At 39.4% G+C, this 26,098-nt stretch overlaps 2 protein-coding genes across 2 annotated transcripts; one reads left to right on the top strand and one right to left on the bottom strand.

Moving 5' to 3' along the window:
• Nucleotides 1-391: 391 nt before the first annotated feature.
• LOC135084905 (aspartate--tRNA ligase, cytoplasmic) lies at nucleotides 392-21,641 on the bottom strand. Its single transcript, XM_063979657.1, has 13 exons — nucleotides 21,515-21,641; nucleotides 19,785-19,912; nucleotides 14,746-14,908; nucleotides 13,910-14,045; nucleotides 11,913-12,090; nucleotides 10,280-10,424; nucleotides 8,391-8,542; nucleotides 7,310-7,476; nucleotides 4,690-4,805; nucleotides 3,656-3,810; nucleotides 2,598-2,709; nucleotides 1,643-1,702; nucleotides 392-543 (listed from the first exon to the last, which is right to left on the bottom strand). Exons 2-13 carry the CDS (start codon nucleotides 19,896-19,898, stop codon nucleotides 440-442), a joined length of 1,602 nt encoding a protein of 533 aa, XP_063835727.1. The 5' UTR covers nucleotides 19,899-19,912; nucleotides 21,515-21,641; the 3' UTR covers nucleotides 392-439.
• A 950-nt stretch (nucleotides 21,642-22,591) lies between these two features.
• Nucleotides 22,592-25,868, top strand: LOC135084900 (uncharacterized). The gene is made up of 6 exons (XM_063979649.1): nucleotides 22,592-22,856; nucleotides 23,338-23,501; nucleotides 23,998-24,173; nucleotides 24,502-24,590; nucleotides 25,053-25,411; nucleotides 25,715-25,868. The coding sequence occupies exons 1-6, from the start codon at nucleotides 22,768-22,770 to the stop codon at nucleotides 25,810-25,812; spliced, it is 975 nt and encodes a 324-aa protein (XP_063835719.1). The 5' UTR covers nucleotides 22,592-22,767; the 3' UTR covers nucleotides 25,813-25,868.
• The last annotated feature ends 230 nt before the right edge of the window (nucleotides 25,869-26,098 follow it).

The following is a 26,098-nucleotide window of genomic DNA, read 5'->3' on the forward strand; positions in this document are numbered from 1 at the left end:
CTCGCTGACGTTTGATTGTCACAAAATCAAGGCGAGAGTGAATAGTCACTTACAGGGCAGATATGTACCATCCTAGACTGCATCTCACTTAACACCAGGTGCGATTGCGGTCAAATACCTGCCTTGTCTAGCATAAAAAAAAAATCACGCTCCCATCATACCTCAGGCACTGACTGAGCTAAGCGCTTTTACCTAGTCACCATATACAGGGTGGAAACGATAAGACAACACACTCGCTTATTTCTAAACTATACAAGTCATCTAAAAACTTGTTACCGATCCTGACAGTACTCTAACAAACAAACAAACGGTATGAATAATTAGGTTACAGAAAATTGGATCTATCCAAAAATATTTCAAGGCTTTTCCAGCTTCAAAATAAAACACTCAATAGTAAATACAATATATTTGTAAACAAACGATTACAAAACTGTCTTAACTAAGGCGTGATTCGCTTCGGGTCGCGCGGGAACATGGACGTCTTGCGGATGTTCTCCAGGCCCAAGTACAACATCACCACTCGTTCTAGGCCGATGCCGCCACCTGGAGATCAGATGATTCAGTGGCAGTTGCAAAAAAACAGTTCTATTAGTAACACCGCAGGCTACAGACTTTTTGTTAGCCGATCGATACCAAATACTTGTTCATACTGTTTAACAGCAGCCCGAGTAAACTATTCGGTTGACAAAAAAAAATCTATGCCATGGGGACTTTTTGTCAGCCTATTGTTTAACTCCTAATTTGTATGAGAAATCTGCCGATACCCAATCGTTGTAATTTGCACACTTTATCGGCCGATAAAGTGGCTTATTCCACTATTCCCCGTTGACAATCCCCGTTAACGGGGAATAGTGAACTTTTTGTTCACTAATCCCCGTTAACGCCAATCGGAACTTATAATGGGGAATAATGAACTAAAAAGTTCATTAATCCCCATTACGTTAAAAAGAAAATCCTAATATAACGGGGATTAATGAACTTGTTAGTTCATTATTCCCCATTATAAGCTCCAATTGGCGTTGACGGGGATTGTCAATGGGGAATAGTGGAATAAGCCGATAAAGTCTTGCGACACAAGCAGTTTAGCATTGTCAGTTTGGCAGTATTTGTTGAACAGCAAAAGCGACCTGCCGAAATTACTACTCTTCGGTTTCAGTGGGTAGTGTATAAATGAGTACCTTAAGAACTTGTCCGACACTAAGGGGGTGATTTTGGTGCTCAAATAACAAAATCTGTAACTTATGGATCAACACGGAAATCTAAAAATATACTTTTTGATACTAATTCAAAAAAGTATGGGTCATTCTCAGTTAAGAGGTACTTTCGATGGCAAGGGCAAAAAAGTACCCTTTTTTTATTCTAACTTCCTAATTAACCTATATAATATTTAAAACTAAATGTCTTCTACATGCTCACTTAAATTTATTACAGAAATGTACACAGTTTTGTCACAATAATAAGTTCTAAAACAAGAAAAAAGTCTCTCCCCTGGGCTGCCCCAAACCTGACTTTATTTGTAAACCAGTTATTATGAATGTATTAAAATTCAATAATTACTTCATCATCGTAAATTTTATACATAACAATAACTTATTAACACTGTCTTATAAGTCAGTATACGTATTATTTTTATATCTCTTACCAGCATGCGGCGGGCATCCCAATCTGAATGACTCGATGTATGCCGCGATTTTGCTTATATCTGAAATAATAATGTTATAATAACAATTTTGTTTCAGCCTCTTAATAATTTTCTGTTGGGCCTAAAGGTTAACTGGTAGAGAATGCCACACGGCATTAAGTTTTGTACTATAATTTTGGTATGCAATAGTTTTTAAATAAATAAATCATGAAAGTTATTGGAGCTAGGTCTAGGCAGCCTTTTTTTATTCTAGCGAGCTGATCATTTCTGTTTGAGAGGTCATGTTCAGCAAATAAATAGTAAGATACTTGCTCTATGAACCTACACATAATACACGGACATGTCGGACATAATATCTAACAGAAATTAATTTAGAACAACCTATTGCTGCAAATCTTAAATTTATATTATATTATTAACTATTATACTTATTGATTTAAATAATTATAATTATTTAGAAATATTCCCAGCACTCGAGAACTTTACTGCCCCAACAGCCATCGTCTGTGCAAGCTATGTGCCCCGCTTACTGCCACTTGATTTTAGCGATTCTGCGAGCTATGCCGGTCACTTTGGTTCTCCTGCGGATCTCCTCATTTCGCAAGGAAACTCCGAGCATAGCACGCTCCATCGCTCTTTGGGTGACCTTGAGCCTTCTTATGAGACCCATGGTAAGCGACCACGTAGCGGAAAACGTAGCGTGGGCAGGCCTCCCACTAGGTGGATCGACGATCTGGTGAAGGCAGCGCAGGACCGGTCGTTGTAGAAATCTTTGGGGGAGGCCTTTGTCCAGCAGTGGACGTCATTTGGCTGAGACAAACGAACGTACGAGAAATATTTTCCTCTCGAAGAGTTTGACATGATAATCCGTCATTGTGCCATTATTTTTTTTTCTATTTTCAGGCTACATGTAAGTAGACTGAGTCGATAATGTTGAATATCTATTAAAACTCACCGATGGCGTGGTGCTTGGCCCTCTCCGTCAGGAACTCGGGGTCGTGTATACGTTGCGCGCCGCTCAGTATCTCTTCACCCCGCATAAACATGTCGTATGAGTTGGAGGACTTCTGTAAATGGAACCGTATTTACGGAGTATTAGAAGACGTTTTACAATAACTACTGGTAGTGTTTACGTTGCGCACCACTAAAGCCCGGTCCGTGAGCACGTAGAATTTTGTCCAATGACCCCAAGCTACCCATCCTTATCGCTCGCGCGTAATTATTGTGGTCGCGATTGGGGTGGGGTGGTGCAATTCAACTTAAGTGTTTTACTTGGCGTGCCGTCGTCTGTACCTATACGTATAATGTAATTTAGAGGCTATGTAATAACAGTATTGTGAGAACTGCTGCCGACAAACTGTGTCACAGTTTGGCAGAAAATATTAATGTTTACTGTGTGTATTTATATGGAAAATAAATAAATAAAATAAATATATTGCTGTCGCGATTGTGCGACTGGCACCCGCAGTGAGTGTGCGAGCGCGATAGCAACATAATTACGCGCGAGCGATAAGGATGGGTAGCTTGGGGTCATCGGACAAAATTCTACGTGCTCGCAGACCAGACTATACACACCACAGTATTTTATTTTGTACGAGTAGGAGTTGGAAGACTTGTAAACGAAACCGTATTAGCCGAGCGCGTTGTTATTAATAATAATTAAAAGAGGGAGAAGAAAGAAATAACGATGCAGCGAAAGGGAGATCGAAATAAAGATATGGAGGGAAAGTGAAAGGGAGTTTGAAAGAGAGATCCAAAAAAGATAGCGAGAGAGAAAGACAGATCGAAAAAAGGACGTAGGAGGAAAGTGAGAACTAGAAGGTATGAAAATCAAAATAATTAAAGATGGAGGCAAAAGAAGAAAGGGAAATTAAGACAGGGAGAGAGATTTTAGCATTTAATAGCACGTTGCAATACCCTAGTAGGGTTTAAGTTAATTAAGTTAGAAAAGGCAGAGCAAGAGAGAGAGCGTCAAATGGTAATCAAAAGAGACTGAAATAAACAGAAACTCACCGGGTTATTAGGATCCGGCATGGTGTAGAAAGGCCGCACCGCTAATGGGTACTTGTCCAAGATATAGAAATCAGTGTCGTATTTAGCCTTCACCAGTCTTCCTAGCAGCTTCTCATCGGGTGTGGATAGATCGTCTTCTTCACCTTGCGTTACGCCTGGAATCATCATCATCATTACCATAATCATCATCAGGTCATTTGTCAGCAGGAGTAAGACTTTCTCCACAATCGAGTGTGGATAGGTCAACCTCTTCGCCGTTAATATACCTAGCGGAATAGAGCAACAAAGAACTGAGCGAGCGAGATGTCACTAGCAGAAACTGTGTGATAAAAAGAGATGCGTGATGCCGCCGTCACGTCAAACAGAACTGTTTTTTTTTGCAACTATTTGACAGTTCAGAGGCACGCAGTGGCACGCTGAAAATTTGAACTCTGATATATTTTCAGATTTTACGTGAGTGAAATCGTGGATGTTTATGAGAAATAGTGCTTCAGAAACGTGGTTACTTGATCAGTGATCGCTACAGTGTACAAAACAGTGAAATAATCCTGACACTGACACATAGTGTCACCCAAAATTGGTTTCGTTTGACAGCTCGTGCTTGTTGCTCTATTCCGAAGGAATATTAACTTTATGCTCCAGAACCTACCTATAAAGGTTAACCCTTTCCCTACGGGCTCTTGGAAACCAAAGTGCGCCTCTCAATACGGGGTATTTTAATCTGTCAAATTGTTTGCTCCACTTTACATCAAGATATTTTAAAAAGTATGAGACTTACGGTATTGAAATTTGGAATATTGGTATTGAAATTTGGAATATTATATTCTGCAACTAATGTAGTTTCATAATTACAAGCGCGTTTTACACTTAATTTGCAATTTTATTGTTTATTTGTCGTAAACCGTGCTTTAGTATTGGCTTTGCCAAAACAACAATAGATGCCACCCGTATTGAGAAGTGACTTTTGACTTGGAAACAATAGGTGCCTCTCGTAGGTAAGAGGTTAAATATAATAATATGTATAATAAACTCACCAGCCTCCTTCAGCATGTCGATGGCCTGTCTAAACTCCAGTCTTAGCGGCGGGTCGAGGAACTTGAAGGGCTCCACGCGGTACTGCTGCCCCACCGTCGCTATCTCCGCTGCAAACCTTTCAAAGATAATAAATAAATACATAAATACACTTTCACACCCACAAGGTGGACCGACGACATCATGGCCTAATAAAGGCATAAAATGTGTATTTAATACACTTTATAAATAAGATTTGCGCATGGTTTGAAATGTTTTAAATGTTTAAGTTAGCTGTAAGTATTGTGAATCTGTCTTTTCAATTTTAAATTATCAGTGAAAACTCATAGGCTTGAGTAAAACTTATTATTTTTATTAATATAAGCTGTATGTTTTCCTAATAAATAAAGAAAATAAAATAAATAAATCATAAAGGTAGCAGGAAGGCGCTGGACGCAGGCCGCTACCAACCGGGCAACATGGAAAGCATTGGGGGAGGCCTATGTTCAGCAGTGGACGTCCTATGGCTGAGATGATGAAATACATTTTCCATCAGAAATGACATGAGCGAATATAGCAGGGGCGGGGGGCACATACATTGCCTACCTCATGAAAGACACGGCCTACCTCACCAGATTATACACTGCCCACCTCATTAAAGAACAAAAATACCTGTTTGTATTATTATTATTATAAAGAGCTGTGCATGATTTCTTACTATTGACAAAACATGAATCTGGACAACACTTAATTCAAAATATTATTATATTAATTATTTCACTTGATATAAAATGTTTTTAATTGTATAGATTGAAATTGCTTCATGATATTTCCATGCAATATGAAATTGGCTTAGTAGGATAATGAGCTTTTTCCTGTATTCCATCTGTACCTGTACCCTACTTAATGGCAAATAAAATGTTTGAGTTTGAGATTGTGGTTTTCTGAATATTAAAGAAAAATAAAATAAGTATTAGCATGAGCGGTATGATGATGGCTGATGAAATGTGATGGGACTATATCGCGTCTTGATGATGATGAAGTAATAACACTCAAATGGCACGTATTGGAGTGGAGGATCATGATGATTAAAGCCCGACCAGGAACATAAAAACCCTCGCCATGTTGCGGAAAACTAATGGTACTAATTTCTTTTAATGGCAACAGTTACTGAAAACTTCATTGTCATGTCACCTTGCATGTCATTAATTTGCTGTCAAAGTGTAAACAAACTTTATTTTAAATGTGCGCAATTGATTTTGTGAATTAAATTGCTAAAAACTTTTTATAGTCGTGAAAGAAAAGTGGTTCACAATGTGTTAAAGTATTTATCGAAGAGAAATACTAAGGTTTCGGACAATATTTTCATTGAATTATGTCTCCGACAAAGGTTGTCAAATTGACTGACATGTTTATCGTATAGTACAGTCCACTATGAAAATTAACTGTGGTTTGTTTTAACTACCTATTTTAAAGTTTTTTGTCACTTTGTAAGTATTGAATTTTATGGAATTGGGAAAGAAGAACCGAGTTTGAAGCGTTCATGAGCAGATATTGCAGTTGAATATTCAAGTTCTGAATTTGATTATTGATGAATAATAAAATAAATCCTACTAGCTCGATTGATGGTTTCATTTAATTAATTTAAACCAGGTTACCTATATAATCTTCTTTCGTTAATTTATGAAAATATCAAATTAGCCCGTAATCCTGAATTCTGTGATACATAAAGTTAGCCTATTAATTTAACACAGGTACGACTGTACTCAGTGTTGCACTATCAAATGCATTTGACGCGCCTCTATGCCAGGGTTTTTATGTTCCTGGTCAGGCTATACAAAGTTTATCAAACAGCAAGTCAAGGATAATAAATAAATAATAGCTTTATTTCTAAGAAGTACAAAGGCTTCTGCACTAAGCTAACGCTTGTATCGCAGCTGCCAAATACTCTAAAAAGTAAATTACTGTAGCATTCGGACAAACAGTTTGACTTTTATAAGCTAGTGGAAAAAAGATAAGGTTAGAATGTCTTCGGTCTCAGCATAAGGAGGATGATGATTTGGCAATTAAATGGCATATCTTAGAGGTAATACCACAAAATAATAATAAGTACTACGTACAGAAGTTTTACTTCGCGAAGGTATTTAAAAAAATGTATGCTCAATGTCATTAACAATATGGTGTAATTTAGCCTGTCTCAAGAGTCAAGCACCATTTTGTTGACAAACGTCAGTGATCGGCACTGCGCCGAAGCTATAGGGCTGACTTCGGTAAAATGATGTGACGTGAGGTGCCAAACTGAGGAAAATGGCGGAGGAAATACATGATTTAGCATGAATTATCATGAATAATATTAACTACTTATTTACCTCTCAGTGTCTTGAGGCAACTTAAAAAAGTACATTCTGTGTTTTTATTATTATTTAGGCAGTTAAATACTGCACAGTATTTAGTACACCATTTTCTTTATCTTCTTCCATCATACACAAGAATACGCGTGCGTGAGTCAATGTTCGCTCGTATGTGAGGCCTTGTCGAATAGTATCCTGTAGGTGGGCCATCGTGCGTGTTTTGATTTCGATGTAAACTCGCGGAGATGAACAGGCCTGGTAGTACTTATTATTATTCTGTGGTAATACTCACTCGTCTCTCAATCCCCGGAACATATCAGTGAAGGTCTGCGCGATGGTGTCCACTACCTCATGGTAGTGGTGCTTGAAGGCCATCTCCAGGTCAAGACCCACGAACTCTGTGAGGTGCCGGTGCGTGTTGGAGTCTTCAGCTCGGAAGACTGCACCTACTGTGAACACCTGGAATGTGCGGGTAGTTTAATATTAAGAAAGAAAGAAAGTACATTTTTTCATCAGCTGGTCATTGGGATAGATTTCTGACCTTATTCATCGAATTTTGAAAATTATACACAGCCTACCTCATCAATCAAAATATACACTCCATATCTCATCAAATTATACACAGCCTACCTTATCAAATAGTATATTACCTACCTCATCAAAGTACGAACTGTCTATCTTATTGTAATACGCACAGTCTACCTTATCACCTCACTGCCTACTTCTTGGAATCACGCACTGTCTACCTCATCAATGTATATGTCAACGTGAAATTGTGAACTCTGTCAGTTTATAATATTATAACGCGTTAGATTGTAAACTAACAGTGGGTTAGGTTAGGTTAGATTGTAATTTAACTACGTCAGATTATAATCTGACGGAATTCACAATTTTACGGTGACATATACACTGCGTACCTCATATCAAATTATACACTACCTCATTTAGGTAAGAACTGCCGATAGGTAACACGCAATACCTATCTTTTGAAATTACACACTGCCTACCTCATAAATTAAACACTTTCTACCTCATCACACACACAGCTTACCTTATCGAAGTCCGCCGCGATGGCCATCTGTTTGTACAGCTGCGGACTCTGCGCCAAGTACGCGTTGGACTTGAAGTATGATACCGTGAACACGTTACTACCTTATTGTAACACGCATTGCCTACTTCTTGAAATCACCCACTGTCTACCTCATCAAATACACTGTCTAAGTCATCAAATACACAGCTTACCTTATTGTACGCACTACTTACCTTATTGCACGCACTGTCTACCTTATTGTAACACACACTGCCTACCTTATAAATTATACACTATCTACCTTATCAAATACACTGCTTACCTCATCAAACACACTGCTTACCTTATCAAAGTCCGCCGCGATGGCCATCTGTTTGTATAGCTGCGGACTCTGCGCCAAGTACGCGTTGGACTTGAAGTAAGACACAGTGAACACGTTAGCGCCGCCTTCGGACGCCGCGGAAATTATCTTAGGCGTGTGGATCTCGACGAAGCCTGGAAAGAACATCATTATCAGTGTGCTTACCATGAGTTTACGTTAGGTGTGCTCGCTTGCGAGTGCGTCAAAAAATTCTATGACGATCTTAGTTCTTGGAAGTAGCCGCTAGGGGTGCTGTACAATCTGTCATACATTTAATGTCATTTTTTTACGCAGTCGCCAGCGAGCACACTTAACGTAAACTCAAGGTAAGCACACAGGTCATTAGGGCCGGTTTTCACCAAGGCGGAGCGTAGTGGAGAATAGAGATGTGTCAAGCGGACTAATTTTTCTAACAGCGGCGACGGCGACGCGGGACAGAGCGGAGAAGAGATGTGGAAATAATGAAATATGATTGATTTATTCATAAGTTCAGAACACTTCTCCGCTATGGTGGAAACCGGGCCATAGACTTCACAGTAGGAGCACGACCCTCTAACTTACCAGAGGCAAGAGAATTTGTCCTACACTCCCCACGCTGGCCAGACGGGTTGGGGAGGCCTGAAGCTCGCATAATAGGGTATTTGACACTACCAATCAATTGACGTACTTTTTAAAGCTGTCAAAACGACACTCTCCCATAGATTTTATACGGCAATACTAGCATGTGACGTCACAATTTTATCAACTCAATGAAAATACTTTTTTCAATTATAATGCAATCAAAAATCGAAATTTACAGGTAATTAAAAATTAATTAAGTTTTTAAGACCAGAAAGAAGCGTATTTTTAAAAAAGTTTTGCTTTAGAATTATTGGGAAATGGTGTCAAATACCCAATTATGTCCCTTAGACAAAATTATTGCAAAACTATTATCGATAAAGTTATATAAAAAACGATTATATTATCGGCAACACTAAACCACACTGAGAACCTCCTTAACCCTTCATAAGGCAATAGGAATATAGTTCCTACCATATTTTGAACCTTATTCGTTTGTCTTAATTTTCATTTTTTCTAATTAATTTCTCTGCGGGTCCAATGCCAGTTTAACTTTTCCCCGGGACAAACTTGGCCTTCACTGGTTGGGTTGTTGGCGGTCAAGCTGTAGATCCTGGCTACACAGGAGTTGCAGCGGTGGGAACGAGAGGTGGGAATGTTCCGTGACTGACCTTTCTTAGTGAGTATGTCTCTGAACAGGCGACACACGCCGGCCTCGATTCTGAAGATGGCCTGGTTGGTTGACGCGGTTGTCCAGGCTTGGTTCAACTAGTGCCCGCGGCTTCATCATCATCATCATCATCATCATCATCACTCAGCCAGAGGACGTCCACTACTGAACTAGGCCTCCCCAATGATGAAAGACCGACTTACTTGACACTTTCTTAGTTCTATGGTCTAGTACTAAGACCACCTGCTTCAGATCTAGAGGCCCCGGGTTCTATTCCCAGTGAGAACATTGAGTGCCACACGAGCGGTGGAACGTCGCAACGCAACGCATCTTACTCCGAAGTCGCAGCGTTGGTGAATGGTATATCAATCTTGATTTTTTTTGTTCATTTCTTCCTTCTGGAACAGGCTTAGGTCAAAGACCATGCTGCCTAGTCATGGATGGTAATCTTTAATTAACTGACAGCTGTCACTTTCCTTGAATTTGGAAGGTGACAGCTGTCAGTTTAACAACGCAACGCAGCACCCCTCCCGCCCCGTCTCTGTCAATAGGCAATAGCCTGTTTCAACGAACCGTAAGATGACGTTCACATTTGTATGTAGAATCAAAGCTTAATTCGTGCGAGACAAACTCCCCAACTGACCTTTCTTAGTGAGTATGTCTCTAAACAGGCGACACACGCCGGCCTCGATTCTGAAGATGGCCTGGTTTGCGGGAGTACGCAGGTCTAGGACGCGGTTGTCCAGGCGAGTGTCTTGGTTCACGCGGATCCGTAGAGCCTCTGGGTCCTGGATAGAACGAATTACAATATTGGTAAGTGACTGATGCCCGTTTTTTACCATCAATCCCTAATTTTTAAGGGACCTTTTATGTGTTACCATAGGGGTCACTTAAAAATTAGGGATTGATGGTGAAAAAGGGCATATAAATAAAATAAATAAATAAAATACGACTATGATCCTTTTCCAAGTTGATTTTGTAAGTAGGCTTTTAATAGGCACTTACACTTTTAAGAGTCTACATTTGACACCATAATCATGAATAACCATGGTCCACCATAATCAATTTTGATTCTTATGTAGAATCGGTCAATAGTAGACATTGATGTGAAAAGTAGAATCGTCAAATGTAGGCTAAACCGAAAAAAATGTGTTTTGGTCACATTCTTCATAAAAGTACTTCATCATCATCATTTTTCAGCCATAGGACGTCCACTACTGAAAATAGGCCTCCCCCAATGATTTCCAGATTGGTCGGTTGTTAGCGGCCTGCATTCAGAATGGAATGCTGCCTTTTTCCTGTAACCTTTATAAGGACATCAAAGTCGCTGATATATCCCGAACAATTAGCAAGCTGATGTGGTAATGCCAGGGCACATAGCAGACAGAACTGATGGTCGATGAAGAATCAAGGTTCTGGAATGAAGGCCACGTACCGGCAAGCGAACGCAAAGTACGAACTGCTTACCCTATTGTAATAAGGAATTATTGTACGCACTTTCGGAATTATTGTCTACCTTATTGTACGCACTGTATACCTTATTAAATACACTGCCTACATCTTCAAACTAAGAAGCACGTGCCTACCTCATCAATTTATACACTGCGTACCTCATCAAATTATACACTACCTCATTTAGGTACGTACGAACTGCCTTTAGGTAAAAACTGCCTACCTTATTATATTACGCACTGTTTACCTTATTATGTTACGCACTGTTTACCTTATTATATTACGCACTGTTTACCGTATTATACTGTCTACCTTATTGTAACACGCACTAACTATCTTTTGAAATCACACACTGCCTACTGTTCTGGAATGAAGGCCACGTATCGGCAAGCGCAGCGTGAGACATCCACCCATAAAGGTAGCAGGAAGGCGCTGGATGCAGGCCGCTACCAACCGGGCGTTGTGGAAATCATGCAAGCCTATGTTCAACGTCCTATGGCTGAAATCATGATGAATCGAAAATAACTGTTTTTAGGGCTAAAATGAAGTGTTTTTAGAGAGCATGTGCCATCGAATCTATGGTATAGGTGCCTACGTAAAAGTGTCATTTATTTCAAGTCTTTAGAGTAGGCGCACACCGCTGATTTTTCGTCGGCCGATAGTTTAGTCGGGCAGTTGATCAGTATGGGCATGTATGGGAGTGCGCACACTACGCCGATTCGATTTGGCCGATTCTTCATACAATTTGAAATCGGGCACAACTATCGGCCAACTAAAAATCAACGGTGTGCGTCTACTCTTAAGGTTCAAATTGGTCTACTCACGTCGTTCTTCTCAGGCCTCGCAGCGTCTTCTATCTGCAATGGCAGTTGCGCGCGCGCCGCCGAAACCACCCACACTTCGTCTGCGGCCAGCTCCACTGAACCGACGGTGCAGGCTTCCACTGGAGACGCTGTCTTGACGACGGTCGCGTGCACGTCGATTATGGACTCTTTGGTGATGCTATAAGACACAATATTGCTTGGGAATGGTGATACTTTAAGGCACAATATTGTTTGTAGCTTCGTCGCTTATTTGGTGATGCTAAGATAGGATGAATGCACGTCAATTATGGACTCTTTGGTGATGCTATAAGGCACAATATTGCTTGGGAATGAAGATGCAAGAAGGTGCAATTTAGCTTATAGATCCTGGCTTGACTAGGGGCAGAATGTGATGTGTAGTTTCGTAGACAGTGATGAGCGACGCCGTGGTCTATTGGTTTAGAAGTTGCTTAGCACGCGACAGGACCCAGGGTTCAAATTCACACAAAATCACAAAAACAAAAAAAGGATTTAAAAAAGTATTTTCCATCTTACTGGAGATTTGTTGAAGATATATTAGACCATAATAGCAAAAAAGAAAAAATGCTAAACGTCTAGATTTCTAGAAGAAACGACGGTAACCTCAACTACCAGATATCTCTATATGAGCTCAAAATAATCAGACAGATAAGTGGCCTATCAGGAACTTTACCAGCAAGATGTGACAGCCTTTCACAGTCTTTTATTTTGCCTTAGAAGCGGACATCCTTGTTTTATTAATTCAATCGTTAGATATTACTATTATGTATAAAATTGATGAAGGAACTAGTAGTTGTATTTGCTTAGTTTCGAAGAAATATTCGATATTGTGATATATCTAATGTACTTTTGTAATGAAATAAAATATTTTGTATTTGTATTATTTATTTGTGATTTTATAAAAAAAACTGTTTTAGAAGCATATTTTCTAAAAAAAATATATTAAGTCAGAATTTTGTAAATAAATTTACCTATCACTATAACGTCTACCTTTATGCAAAAATAAATGGTTATTGCTGCAGTAATTTAGGAATTATTTAATAATTTATGATTTTCAGAAAACATTTTTTTCTCCGTTGTCCTAGAAAATTGGCAGCTATATTTACTTTATATTGATGCATGATATAATTATCTATAATACCTGAAAATATTACTTGCCTGTCCCGTGGGAGGAATAAAACACTGTGCCTTTGTCTGAAAGTTTGTAAGCGAATAACTGACTCTTAAATGCCAGTTGATACTGTCTCTAACAAGAGACACCGCCCACACTTCAGTGAAGTGACAGCCTTCCAAATCTGCTATCCAAATCCAGTGGGTCTAGACAAAGTGCAAATTATAATCGCAAACCAGTCGAAAAGTGGTCGAAAAGCCCCTTTTTTGTATGGAGTTTTGACGGATTCGATTTTCGATTCGATCAAAAAGTGCGTTTTGTCTAGGGGGGCAGTTATAGATCGTTTCATCCACGAAGACGCGCTTCACCAATGTTTGGTCTCGGTCGCGCGGGGTGCGGGGAGTTTGATCCGAGCAATCCGAGCGGCATTATTGTAGTGTGCGTGTGCACTCATGGATGATTTAGCGTGTACCGATAACATAGAAAAATGGTATGCCGCGTCTTCGTGGATGAAACGATCTACAGGGTGTTAGGTAAATGGGTATATGAGCCGACACTAGCCCATGTTAACATGGTCATATAAATGGTATGGTGAAGTCAGAAATTTGATATCATCATTTTAATTTTTTTAATTTTCATACAAAATAAATTTTATAAAATCCGATTTGTATGAAAATTAAAATAATTAAAATGAAGATATCAATTTTCTGACTTCATCATACCATTTATATGCCCATGTTAACATGGGCTAGTGTCGGCTCATATACCCATTTACCTAACACCCTGTATAAGCATCAGTTGACACTATCAAATTAGAGAGGGTCGTGCTCCTGCAGTGGAGACTAAATGACCTGATGACGATACTCACTTGCCAACAAACTTGACCATCTGCTTGCTGACTTTCCGGTCTTCGTTCACGCTGACTAACAGCTGTACTGTGCTGAAACTCTGTCGCAGCACTGCGAAGCACTGCTTGCCTTTAGCTCGCGATGTTTGGAGGCGAGCTGGTGAGAGATAAAGTCAAAGACAAAATTCCTTTATTTGCATGGACTATTAAAAAAAGTAGTTCTTACAAGACTAAAGCCCGGTCTCTGAGCACGTAGAATTTTGTCCAATGACCCCAAGCTACTGAGACACTGCGGGCGCCCGTCGCACAGTCGCGACAGCAATATAATTACGCGCGAGCGTTAAGGATGGGTAGCTTGGGGTCATTGGACAAAATTCTACGTGCTCCGCGACCAGACTATAATAAAAAAAACTTTTAAAGTTTTGCTGCTATAAAAATCTTTGTAGATACATCACAATAGATAGTACGCAGATGATGTCGTGCCCTGCGTGCCCAAACAACTGCACGAAGGAGGATTTAATGAATGCTACTGACAACGCCACTCTTGTATCGGAGTTTTGGGCTGACACTGTGTAGGTTTGTTGTCGACACGATAAGAAGAATAGACAGTACAGTTTTTTTCCTGTATCTTACACTCGTATTCACAAACGATGCTTGATTAAGTAAAACAGCAAATCGAAGTCAAACGCACAGCGTTGAATAGAGCTATGTGATTGGTTTTTGTCTGACACTCCCGCCCGTATTCACAAACGATGCTTGCTTATGTGAAGCAGCAAATTGTAGAACTCGAGACTGAAGTTTCTTACAACTCTAGGTTAACTGGACTATTTGTGAACACAAGGAAATACATTTCTTACCTCTAACCCACACAGAAGCGCCATGGTCCTTCGGCGAGAGGTCCACCACGTCTTTATACACGCGGTCGCGGTGCTCCCCGGCCGACTGCAGCAGTTTGTAAGCGCCGTAGCGGCCTGCTGACACGTCTTCTTCGCTGGCGGCTGCAGGCTGCTCTGACGATGCCTGGGAGACGAGGATATAGGGCTTTACTTGGAACAACGCCTTGTGGAAAAGGACCACCTCTACTCTTCTTATGGATCACGTAAAAGGCGACTAAGACCATCAATCTACAAATATGAGAACATCAGGAGAACAACCTATCTGGCCAGCGTGGGGAGTGTAGAACAAGCAACACCTCCTCCTCACTGGAGGGAGAGGGCTAGTCTGATGATACCTGTGATATAAGGATATAGCTGATTTGGAGCAGGTAGTATTGTGGTTCCAGCAGGCAATCTGGCCTCTCACTGGGTGGACCAAGAATGTGGTGAAGATAGCGAAAAGCACCTGGATGTGGGCAGCATAGGACCGGTTATTGTGGAAATCCTTGGGGGAGACTTTTGTCCAGCAGTGGACGCCCTAATAGAGTCCCTGGAGAGAATAGGACGTCTTCGCGTACATGACGTAAACGGCGACTAAGTCTAGCCAGCGTGAGGAGTGTAGAAACAAAACCGGAAGCTTGATGATTCTTGTGAGGACTTTCTCACATCTGGTGAACAGGGCCGGATTAACCATCTCGGGGCCCCTAGGCACAGCTCCTTTCGGGCCCCCCCACAAAACCGCAAATTAGAAATTTAATTTTTACTGCCTACATTACGAAATAGAATGAAGGTACCATCATCATCAACAACAGACTTCAGTCATCACATTGCAAAGGTATACGCCTTCCTTCAAGTGAAAAGACTTTCGCCACTATCTAGTACAGCACGAAGTATCGGAGTCATTTAAAAATGAAACAAAGAATAAGAAAATCTTGTATATTTTAATAAAACTAACATAAACATTAAAAAATAAAAATGTACACAAAGTCATGTAAACCAAAGCAGTAATACCAAACCAACTAGGCCAGTAGAATAAGACATGAAAATCAATCAAATCGGAAATAATTCCTACAAAAGGTTTTCTTGTTTTAATTAGATTTTTCCCGCGGCTTCACCCGCGTGAAATTTCGTTTGTCACAGATCGTCATAAATTATAGCCTATTATTCTGGGTTATAAACAACAACACTGTAAAGTTTCATAAAAATCCGTTCAGTAGTTTTTGCGTGGAAGAGTAATAAACATCCAGACATCCAAACTTTCGCATTTATAATATTAGTAGAATGGTTTCATTTGTTGCTCTTTAAGACTATCCTAGGTTTTCGACTTCGACGGAGTTGTGCTTAAGTGGTGTAGCCCCCCGAAAGGTGCATTTTTGCTGTTTTACGGTTATACCGTGTAAATCACTTGCAGTATCGAAAACTGATCTTCATGATGATTGAAGGACATTTAATCCTGCATTGAATAAGACCAAATTCATATATTTTGGACAAACCGTTCTCGTGCCTATCTTCGACAAAGTAGAAAATATACGTATAATAATTAATAACTAGAGATTGCAAACCGGGCCCGGTCACCGGACCCGGTAGGTGAAACAACTTGTGTTGTTTATACCAAATCTACCAAAGTTTTTTTCCTTTCACATACAACGTGTTTCTGACAATATCCTGTAACTCTAGGGGTTAAAACCACTTTAAATAATCGCATGGCATTAAATTTTTTGTATAATTCAACAATTTCTTTCGCCTTATTTTTCATCTATCTATGTACTTATATTACTTATAATAAATCTGTAGAGAGGTCAATTCTGTACATGAAATATATTTTCAAAATAACTATTAGGGGGTGATTAGTGATCGATACTGATGCCAAAAATGCAATCAGTAAAATTTTTGTCTGTCTGTCTGTCTGTATGTTCCTTATGTTCCTTATAGAAACAAAAACTACTCGACGGATTTTAACGAAACTTGGTACAATTATTGTTCATACTCCTGGGCAGGTTATAGTATACTTAGGAATTCCCACGGGAACGGGAATTAGCGGGAAAATCCTTTTGTATGAAAAATCTAAACCGCTTAAGTTAGACGCTTCAAATTTGGCATGCAGGTACCTTAGTAAACTTAAAGCTTAGTTACAACAGGATATTGCAAAATTCCCACGGGAACGGGAGTTAGCGGGAAATAACATTTGTATGAAAAAATCTAAACCGCGTAAGATAGATGAAGGGGGTAAAACTGGATCCACGCGTACGAAGTCGCGGGCGGCCGCTAGTACAACATAATTCTCTTTTTCTCTTCTGCCTCGCCTTATTCCGATTCCCATAACACGGGGTCGACTTTCCCAATCATGCGCCGTCCATTTGATTCTATCTTGAATGCATAAAATAATTCGCCATAGTTAAATAAATTGAACTGGGTGTCAATTTTGGTACAAACTCTAATTAATAAGATGGATGATATTATCTTCAAAAATATGCGTATAGGAACACAAATGTTCTTAAGACATTTTAACTAGTTTTTATTCTTAGGATAGCCTTAAAGTTACGGGAAATTAAAAGGAACACGTATAGAAATTTTCATAAAATACTTTAACGCCCATATTCGCAAACGGTGAAGCAGCAAATCGAACGCACAGCGTTGTATAAAGCTCTGAGATTCGTTAGTGTCACCCTGTGCGTGCACGCGCACTGTGAGACCTAATAGTAATGTTTGTGAATGCGAGCGTAAAGGTAACACACAACCCGGCCGGGTCCGCCGGGCCCAGCCGGGTTGGCGACGAAAGTAACCGGGCCCGGCCGGGTTGAGAAACATACCGGGTTGCAATCTCTATTTAATACCTATCTACGTCCAATGGCTCGTCACCCGCAAGCTCCAAAGCCTTGAAAAGGGCCACTTCAACCAGCATATTCCTATCAAGCCTCGCGAGTTGGATTCGTCTATCCTTATTCATCCCAGTGCAGCCGTTCCTTTACTACGGTTGATGCACCTCTTCCTTGCACTCTCTTGAACAACTCTAGTGTTATCTACTGTGGCTGCCCCTCTTCCTTGCACCCTCCTGCACGACTGCGTTGCCAAGTCTTACAGCTGGTCCAAGGTTCGACTCCAAAAATCAACAACCGGTTCATATTAAAACGCTGAAGAGTTTGTTTGTTAGTTTGTTTGAACGCGCTAATCTCAGAAACTAGTGGTTTGATTTAAATAATTAGTTTTGTGTGTACTAGCTAGTAAATTGAGGAAGGCTATAGGATATATGCCATCACGCTACGACTAATAGAGACGAAGCAGTAAAGAAAAATGTTGCAAGCACGGGAAATTGTATTCAAACTATTTTCACGCGTATGAAGTTGATTTTGTGGCGTCGAACCTTGGACCAGGCGTACGGTTAGGCAACGCAGTCGTGCAGTAGGGTACAAGGAAGAGGGGCAGCCATAGTAGATAACACTGAGTTGTTCAGGAGAGTGCAGAGAAGAGGTGCAGCAACCGTAGTTAAGGATGAAGGTGGAACAAGGATAGGTAAATCCTGTGGGTAAATCCAACTCGTGAGGCTTGACAGGGATACGCTGGTTAAGGCGCCCCTTTTCAAGGTTTGGGACCCTGCGGGTATATTTTCTACTTTGTCGAAGATAAGCACGAGAACTGTTTGTCCAAAACATATGAATTTGGTCTTATTCAATGCAGGATTGAATGTCCTTCAAATGTCATGAAGATCAGTTTTCGATACACTAAGTCTATTACGCGGTATAGCAGTAAAACCGCAAAAATGGCCCTTTCGAGGGGCCCCACCACTTAAGCACAACTCCGCCGAAGTCGAAAACCTAGGATAGTATTAATGGGCAACAAATGAAGCCATTAAAACAATAAAATCTTTTGTTGGAATTATTTCCGATTTAAAATCTAATTCTATGACCTAAACGTTACGAAAATGAATTAACTTCCACAATATCGAAATATGACGATTTAATGTGAAACCAAAATAAGGCGAAGTTTTGAGGTGGTTTGAGTTTTGTTGCATAAAAATAATCTTTAACATGTTTTTTTTTTCTTTTTTTTTAATCGGGGGTGCTGGGCCCCTGGTCATAGTGGGCCCCTAGGCACTGGCCTAAAGTGCCTTATGGATAATACGGCACTGCTGGTGAAAGGGGGAAGCATCTGCATACGGGCAGCAAAGGATCGGTCGTTATCGAAATCCAAGGCGGCTCAACCTTTTGAAGAGCCGGGCCAAACGGTTGATTCAGTCGTTAACCACGGGCCACTTACATTTCTGACAGCTATCTTCAGAGGTCATAAAGTTTGAGTCGGGCTGTACTGTGCGCGGCCGGATTTTTTAATTTGGTGCGTAATTTCAAACCATACTTGCGAGGGTCACTTACTACGCCCGTATACACAATGCTTGCTTAAGTTATCAGCAAATCGTTGAATAGAGCTCTGTGATTGGTTTGTGTGACACCCTGTGCGTCCACGCGCACTGTGAGACCTCGTAGTAATGTTTGTGAACAGAGACGTTAAAATTAGGTCTGGGGTCAGCGTTGCCAGTTTTTTTTTCGCCAAGTCGGGACTTTGGTACTTTTTGAGTGAAAATAGCGGGATTCTTCCGTCAAAAGCGGGACAAAGTAAAAAAAACGTAAATCAAAGGTTTTCAAATATTTATCTTTTTATTTGACTTAAAATTACGTTTACGTGACAATAGATAGCAAAAGTAGCCATAGAAAATGTATTTCAACAAAAAAAAAATATTTTAAATCAGATTTACTCTATCGTTAAATTCGCCTTTAGAATAAAAAAAGAAAAAAATTAAAAAAGTTTTATTTTTTAGAATAATATGGCGTTTCAAACAATAGTCTGGTGAAGTGAGTGTCTCTCTCCGAAAAGCGGGACAGAGCCTGTCCCGCGCGGGACATTTAAATTTGATTTAAAAATCGGGACGTCCCACCAAAATCGGGACGTCTGGCAACGCTGTCTGGGGTTGAACAGCCTTGTCCCAGCTTTGTCCAGCAGTGGACGTCATTTGGCTGAAATGAACGAACCTTGTGCTCAGCCTTCTTCTGCTGTTTCTCTGCAGCCTTGGCAGCCTTTTTCGCCGCCTTCTTGCTGACGGTGTCGCCCTCTGCTGCGGCCTGCGGATCCTCTGAGACCACCATGGTTTGAGATTATGCTGTGAAGATTTAAAATAATGATTATTTGCTTGATTTACTTCTGAAGAAAATCACCTGATTTGCCTAGTAAAAGCAATTTATTTTGAAATTTCAAATTAAATAAAATTCCTACTAATATTATAAATGAGAAAGTTTGGATGTCTGGATGTTTGTTACTTTTTCACGCAAAAACGACTGAACGGATTTTGTTGAAACTTTACAGCATTGTTGTTTGTAACCCAGATTAACATATAGGGTCGATGTAAAAATACCTATTGAAAAGGCATCTAAGGGACAAATATGCAAACATCAGGCCTCCCCAAACTATCTGGTCTGGTGGGGAATGTTCACCGAATTCTACATTTACTTTTGGTAAATTAGGTTTATTTAAGTAACTACTTTCTTAACTTGAATTCATATTTTTTGTTTATCACATTGGATGTCACCTACAAAATGATCAAACAACAATATTGCAAATGCACAAGTTCAAAAGATATCTCTTATCAGTAAAATTATGGCAAACACTTGATAAATATTTATAGTATATCGCTCCAGTGATATCATACTTGTATATTGATACTGTTGCTTGGAGGATATTGTATGTACAGTAGAATCCCGACTATCAAGATCAATTAAAACCAGGGGTATTCCGGATAATCGAGAATCCGAATTTCAAAGTAAAATCAAACAATAATTAACTTTTTACGGTAAAAAAGTGTTCTACGTACATCATTTAGATCATTGGGTGAATGAATTTCTTTTAACAATGAACCAAGATGACGCGGCAACGTATGAACGTGTTACGGTGGCGGCGCTGAGCTAATCGCTAATCAGATAATGGAAGTCAGGATAATTGAGATTCTACTGTATTTTATGTTTAAAATTTCAGCAATGATAAATGAAATCAAAGAGTTTTAAAGAATGTATGTAAACACAAACCCCTTATCACAAAAAAGTGACACCTGGGACATTTCCATACTAAACATCAAATTAAGCCAGAGTTCAACCAGTCTAACTTTTTGTAATATGGGGGTAAGGCATTTTGCATGGTTATAATAACCATTATTATTAATTCCAAAAGCTTGTACCATTTCTTCAATTATTGAATTGCACAATTTTAAATAAGAAAACTAGTTGGAAGTTGCATTCATTTTGATACAGTTGCATCAGCCATCATCAGAATAGTAGGATTTTAACATAGAACTTGGAATGTATATTTGTACAACTTACAATATTCACAAGTATAATGCATTTATAAAATGTGACAAAACAACAGACTAATTGAGATGTTTCCTGACAATTTATGGCAGCAAGGTTCTAAATATAGCTTACCTAACTTTAGTTTTAGTTTATCCTTTGATAAGTAGCTTACTTTGTTACTGAACACAACTTTTAACATTAATGTAGTTATGTTACTTAAAAACTTACGTATCTTCAAACTGCAGAAACAAATTACTATTTTTTATACGAGTAACCAAAAATGTGACGGTTTGAGTCACTAAATAACTACACAAACAAATAAAATTTGCATTATAATGTGTATAGTTTCATCATCAAAGTTTTTGTCGTACAAACTGTCAATTTTAACAGAAAATAACTGATATTCTGAAGAATTTACTTACGTAGTATGTGCGTTTATCGAATATCACTGTTTGTATGCGGTTAAAAGTCCAACTTTAACCGCAATTTGGATATTTTAAAACACTAAAATTAGGTTAAGTCCGGTGGAGTCACCTTTCTTATCTAATGTCAAAGTGACAGTTGACAGTTTGACACAACAGCTGACGCGTGGTACAGAATAAATATACGTGCAGTGCGGATAACTTAATCAGCCTACGGTGGCGCTAACGTACGAAGTTTGTCAAGTGTTTTTAGAATATTTTTGCAGAAAATTAAATTCATACTTAATTAATTACTTGAGTACATTAACAACTTTGTTAATAAATTAAAACAACCTTGATCAATTCAATAATTTTGAATTATTAATTTATTTAAAACCTTTAGTTCTTCTTTTCGCCGATACTCACAAATAAGTTGGTGGTATTGATAATTCTGTGGTTCCAATGGGAAGAAGAACAGAAGGTTTGCTCCGTTTTGTATAATTTATCTCGCTGTAATCAGAGCCCCGATTACGGTAATTTCCAACGTCAACAATCCAGACACGCTTCTCGATTCTGCGATACGATTGGTCGTTCAACAGCGTACGTCAGCTGTTTTGACCAATCGTATCGCAGAATCAGAAACGCGTCTGGATTGTAGACGCTATAAAAGTTACCGTAATCGGGGCTCTGGAAACTAGATTAATTAGCCATCCCTTAATGGTTCATCCGATGAATTCCCATGCCAAAAATATTAAATACGTTAATAATAATTGACATGACATGAATTTTTTTATTTGTAAATATTTAGTCTATGTAGGTTAATTATTTGTATTATTCTTAATCTCTTAATTCTATACTTTTAATTGACATGAATAATTTGCCCAGAAATGCAATTTGAACCTACCCAACCTATTTCATTTAGAACCTACCTACAGCCACACGTCAAAGGACTACTGACAGTTCTAATGTTGCCATAAACACAAATATTAATTATTACATACTAATTTAAAATGTATAAAAGAGGCCCATTAACTCACAAGTCTATAAACTTCTTGATGGATGACGAACTATGGTGAAAGAAGAAAGCTGTCACCATAACCAACTCAAGTGTCATAATTTCGTAATAGTTGCAAACCTAAAAATCATCTAAACAATACTTAGAAATTGGTGTAATGCATAAATTCCTCGTTCAAAATGTCAATAAACATTATCGGCCCTGACTTAGGTGTAGCGGGGGCCAATAAGAATAAAAATAAAACGTGTCTGCGGTCAGAATGCCGGTTTTTACGGCGAACATACCGAGTCTCCTCAAAGTTGGAGACAGAATCGAGATCGGCGGCAAAATCAAGGAGAATGCGAGAAAGTAAGCCAGTAAGATTAATAACTGATAGAAAAACTAAATAATTGCGTCAATCTGAATCTGAACGTGACGTCAAAGTGGTGATCATAATTCATGTCCTAGGTTCGATTCCTGGTTCGGTCAGTATAATATTGATTGATGCACCATTGCTGTTAATGCTGACTCAAAGTCCTTTCAGCAAGGACAGCCTTATTAAAATAGACGTGTAATTTATTTACAGTTAATCTTAAACCGACTTGCTTGGAGGTGGCACTGCCTAAATAACTAAAAAACACTATTCCCATCAATCAAGTCGTGGCGTAGAAGGATTTTATCTACGACCTACTTTACTTTCAAGGCATTTGGTACTTTTTTCTGAATTTTCGCGATTGGCTTACAAAATGGCTAAGTCCCAGTTCGCAATTAGTAGCACCCTGCCCAAATTATGGCCTCTTGAGAAAATACAGCATTAATTTTACTTGAATTACGGCATTTACTCCTGCAGGATGTCGGTGAACCTTTGCGCTCAAGAGGGGGAGGAGCCGCGCGACGTGGTGCTCCACTTCGACGTGCGTTTCCACCGGGACAACATCATCTCCCTCTCTCGCAAGAACGGCATCTGGATCGGCAGCGGGAATTACGACACCAACTATAACATGTTTGTGCCTGGTGAGTACCTACTTGATTTGCTATTATCGGTAGGACCACAGATAATATAATACTAGGTAGGACGAAAGGAGATGAAGAAGTCATTGCTACATCCTTCCTCATCATCCTTACAGACCCATCTTCGCAGCTGACGCTTGAGTTATGTTATTTTAATCGACTTGAAAAAACTAAATACTGTCCTAACTGGTTGTGTGCGCCTAATCTGTTTAAATAACGTCAGGCGCTGTTCTACGGTATTGCCTAACATGTTCAATGTCTATTGTTGCCTGTTGCAACAGAGCTTTATTAGCCATTATTATAGGTTCAGTCAGTATGAGCTTCTAGTTATGAGTAGGTATGCTTTAGTTAAATGGTCTTGCTCATGTACTTCCTGCCTACTTCCCTGTAAATACCTTGGACCTGAAAAACACTGGCAACGCTCTAGCTACGCCTGGTGACTCCAAAAATAGCGTCACTGAAATTTATTCCTGAAGATAACTGGATTAATTTTCTCCAGGCACGCTCTTCCGCATCATCTTCGAGATAAAGGACACGGACGTAATCACCATCTACTGCCAGGGCAAGTTCCATTCCAACTTCCTGCCGAAGATCCCTCTCACCATGGCGCGATACATCGTGGCTTGGGCTGACGTGGATAGAATCACGCATTGTTTCTTCCATCTTGGGAATAAGGTAGGTATCTAAAAAGATTTCAGTAACATTAAACAGATTTTGCAATCGTTCGTAAGTCAGGCGCCACAAAATAACATAGGTTCAGCCGACAGCATATCGATATCAGACTATTTATTGATGCAATACTTGCAATATGGGCTATAACAACTACATCTGACGATCTGGTGAAGGTCGCTGGAAGTACCTGGATGCGGCCAGTCGTTGTGGAAATCCTTGGGGGAGGCCTTTGTCCAGCAGTGGACGTCATTTGACTGAAACGAACGTACGAAGAATCTTCGAATCATCTGTATTTAATATACCTATGCCTATACGAAATGATTACTTACAGGCTGTCGGAGGTGATGAAGCAGGTCCACCAGGTGCCTTCGCACCGCCATCCCCTCGCCCCGGCCTGGTCGCGGGAGATACTAAACGAGTGTAAGAGATAACATTATAAAGCTAGGGCTCTGATTTCTAAAACTGTTCCCTTGTTATTAGGTCTTGCTTAATAGGTTCACATTGTGATAGATTTTTTAAAAGATAGATAACATCAACTAATTTATTATCTTGCTATCATGCGGCATCATTACTAAGCTTGTAGGACACACAACGCCTGAAAATTAGTGTCCATTCTGGGACGATCGAAGAATGGTTGCTCTTATCTGATAGCAAGGGGTGCCAAAACGCTTCAAAAAAGCAAGGGTGCAGTGCAGTTATGAAGAGTAAGGCTACTTATACCTACAGATGTGATGACTGTTCCCATTTTGTCAGAAGTAACCAGCTATCAGTCATACTACAATTATTATTGATCTGAAATGACTTTGAACAGTCCAACGTTTAGTTAGATCTTTTAATTTCCCTAAATTCTAAACCACCGTTATAACCAAACCCCTCTTTCAGTCCAAGAGCCCACAAGAAGTCGGCACCAGGATCTCCCCAGCTGCATTCGTCAAACGAAAGTTCTGATGATGATGGCAAGAGACCGAAGGCCGAAGGGCGAGCCGACCGCTTCTTTTACGAAACCCTCATGTGCCAGCAGCCCGACCACGCCAAATTCTCGCCAGAAATGAAATACAGAAGAGACCCAGCACAGGCTAGAAGCAAAGTAGATTATAGAAAGTACAGAGACGCCTCCGATTCAGAGAAGAACGAAAGCGAAGACTATTCCGAAGAAATCGCGTCGAAAAACATGGATTCTTCTGTAGCAGAATCGGACGATGTACTCCAAGAGTTGGGGATGAAAAAAAGGGTTAGAAGGGGTAAGTTCGCGCCTTTCGCGCAAGTTGTAAATTTTATGGGAAAGACTACGAAGAGAAATTAGTGTTGTGTAAAAATGGTCAGTTGTTTTTCTATTGGTAACTTTTATTTTTTGTATGTTTTGTTTTTATTTACTTATATTTTGGATTATATATTTATTTGGTTTAACGACAGTCTTATTTTTCTCATTTTATTTGCGCTTATCGAGCGTAAGTTAGATCAAAACTCCTTACACAGTATTTACCTAGTTTAAAAATATGTGAGGAGAGAATCTTTAATATGTGATCAGTAAATTATTTTTCCAGCATCGAACCTGAGTCCTGAGAACTTCCAGGTCGGCCATGGCAAATCTCTACCAGTAGAAGACAATAACAGCGAAGTAAACTCCACTCCAACTGAATGAATTCTGATAAAAAATAACTCAATCAAAACATTTAAATACACATTTATTGAAAATTTTCATTTGTATCAATGCTTGACCAACTAAAATTACCAAATTATTATCTACATAATTTGCTATTAATACATTTATTTGCTATAGCCCCCTAATATTTATACACAGAAAATTAAATAATCCTTCATTGAAGTCTAACTCACATTTGTATTAAAATCAAAAGACAATTATTGATAGTTAAATTAAATTAAAAATTAGAACACTGACGGTGATTTTGTAAAATTAAAAGATCTAA

This window comes from Ostrinia nubilalis, chromosome 27 (genome assembly GCF_963855985.1).
Source record: "Ostrinia nubilalis chromosome 27, ilOstNubi1.1, whole genome shotgun sequence".
Lineage (NCBI taxonomy): Eukaryota > Metazoa > Arthropoda > Insecta > Lepidoptera > Crambidae > Ostrinia > Ostrinia nubilalis.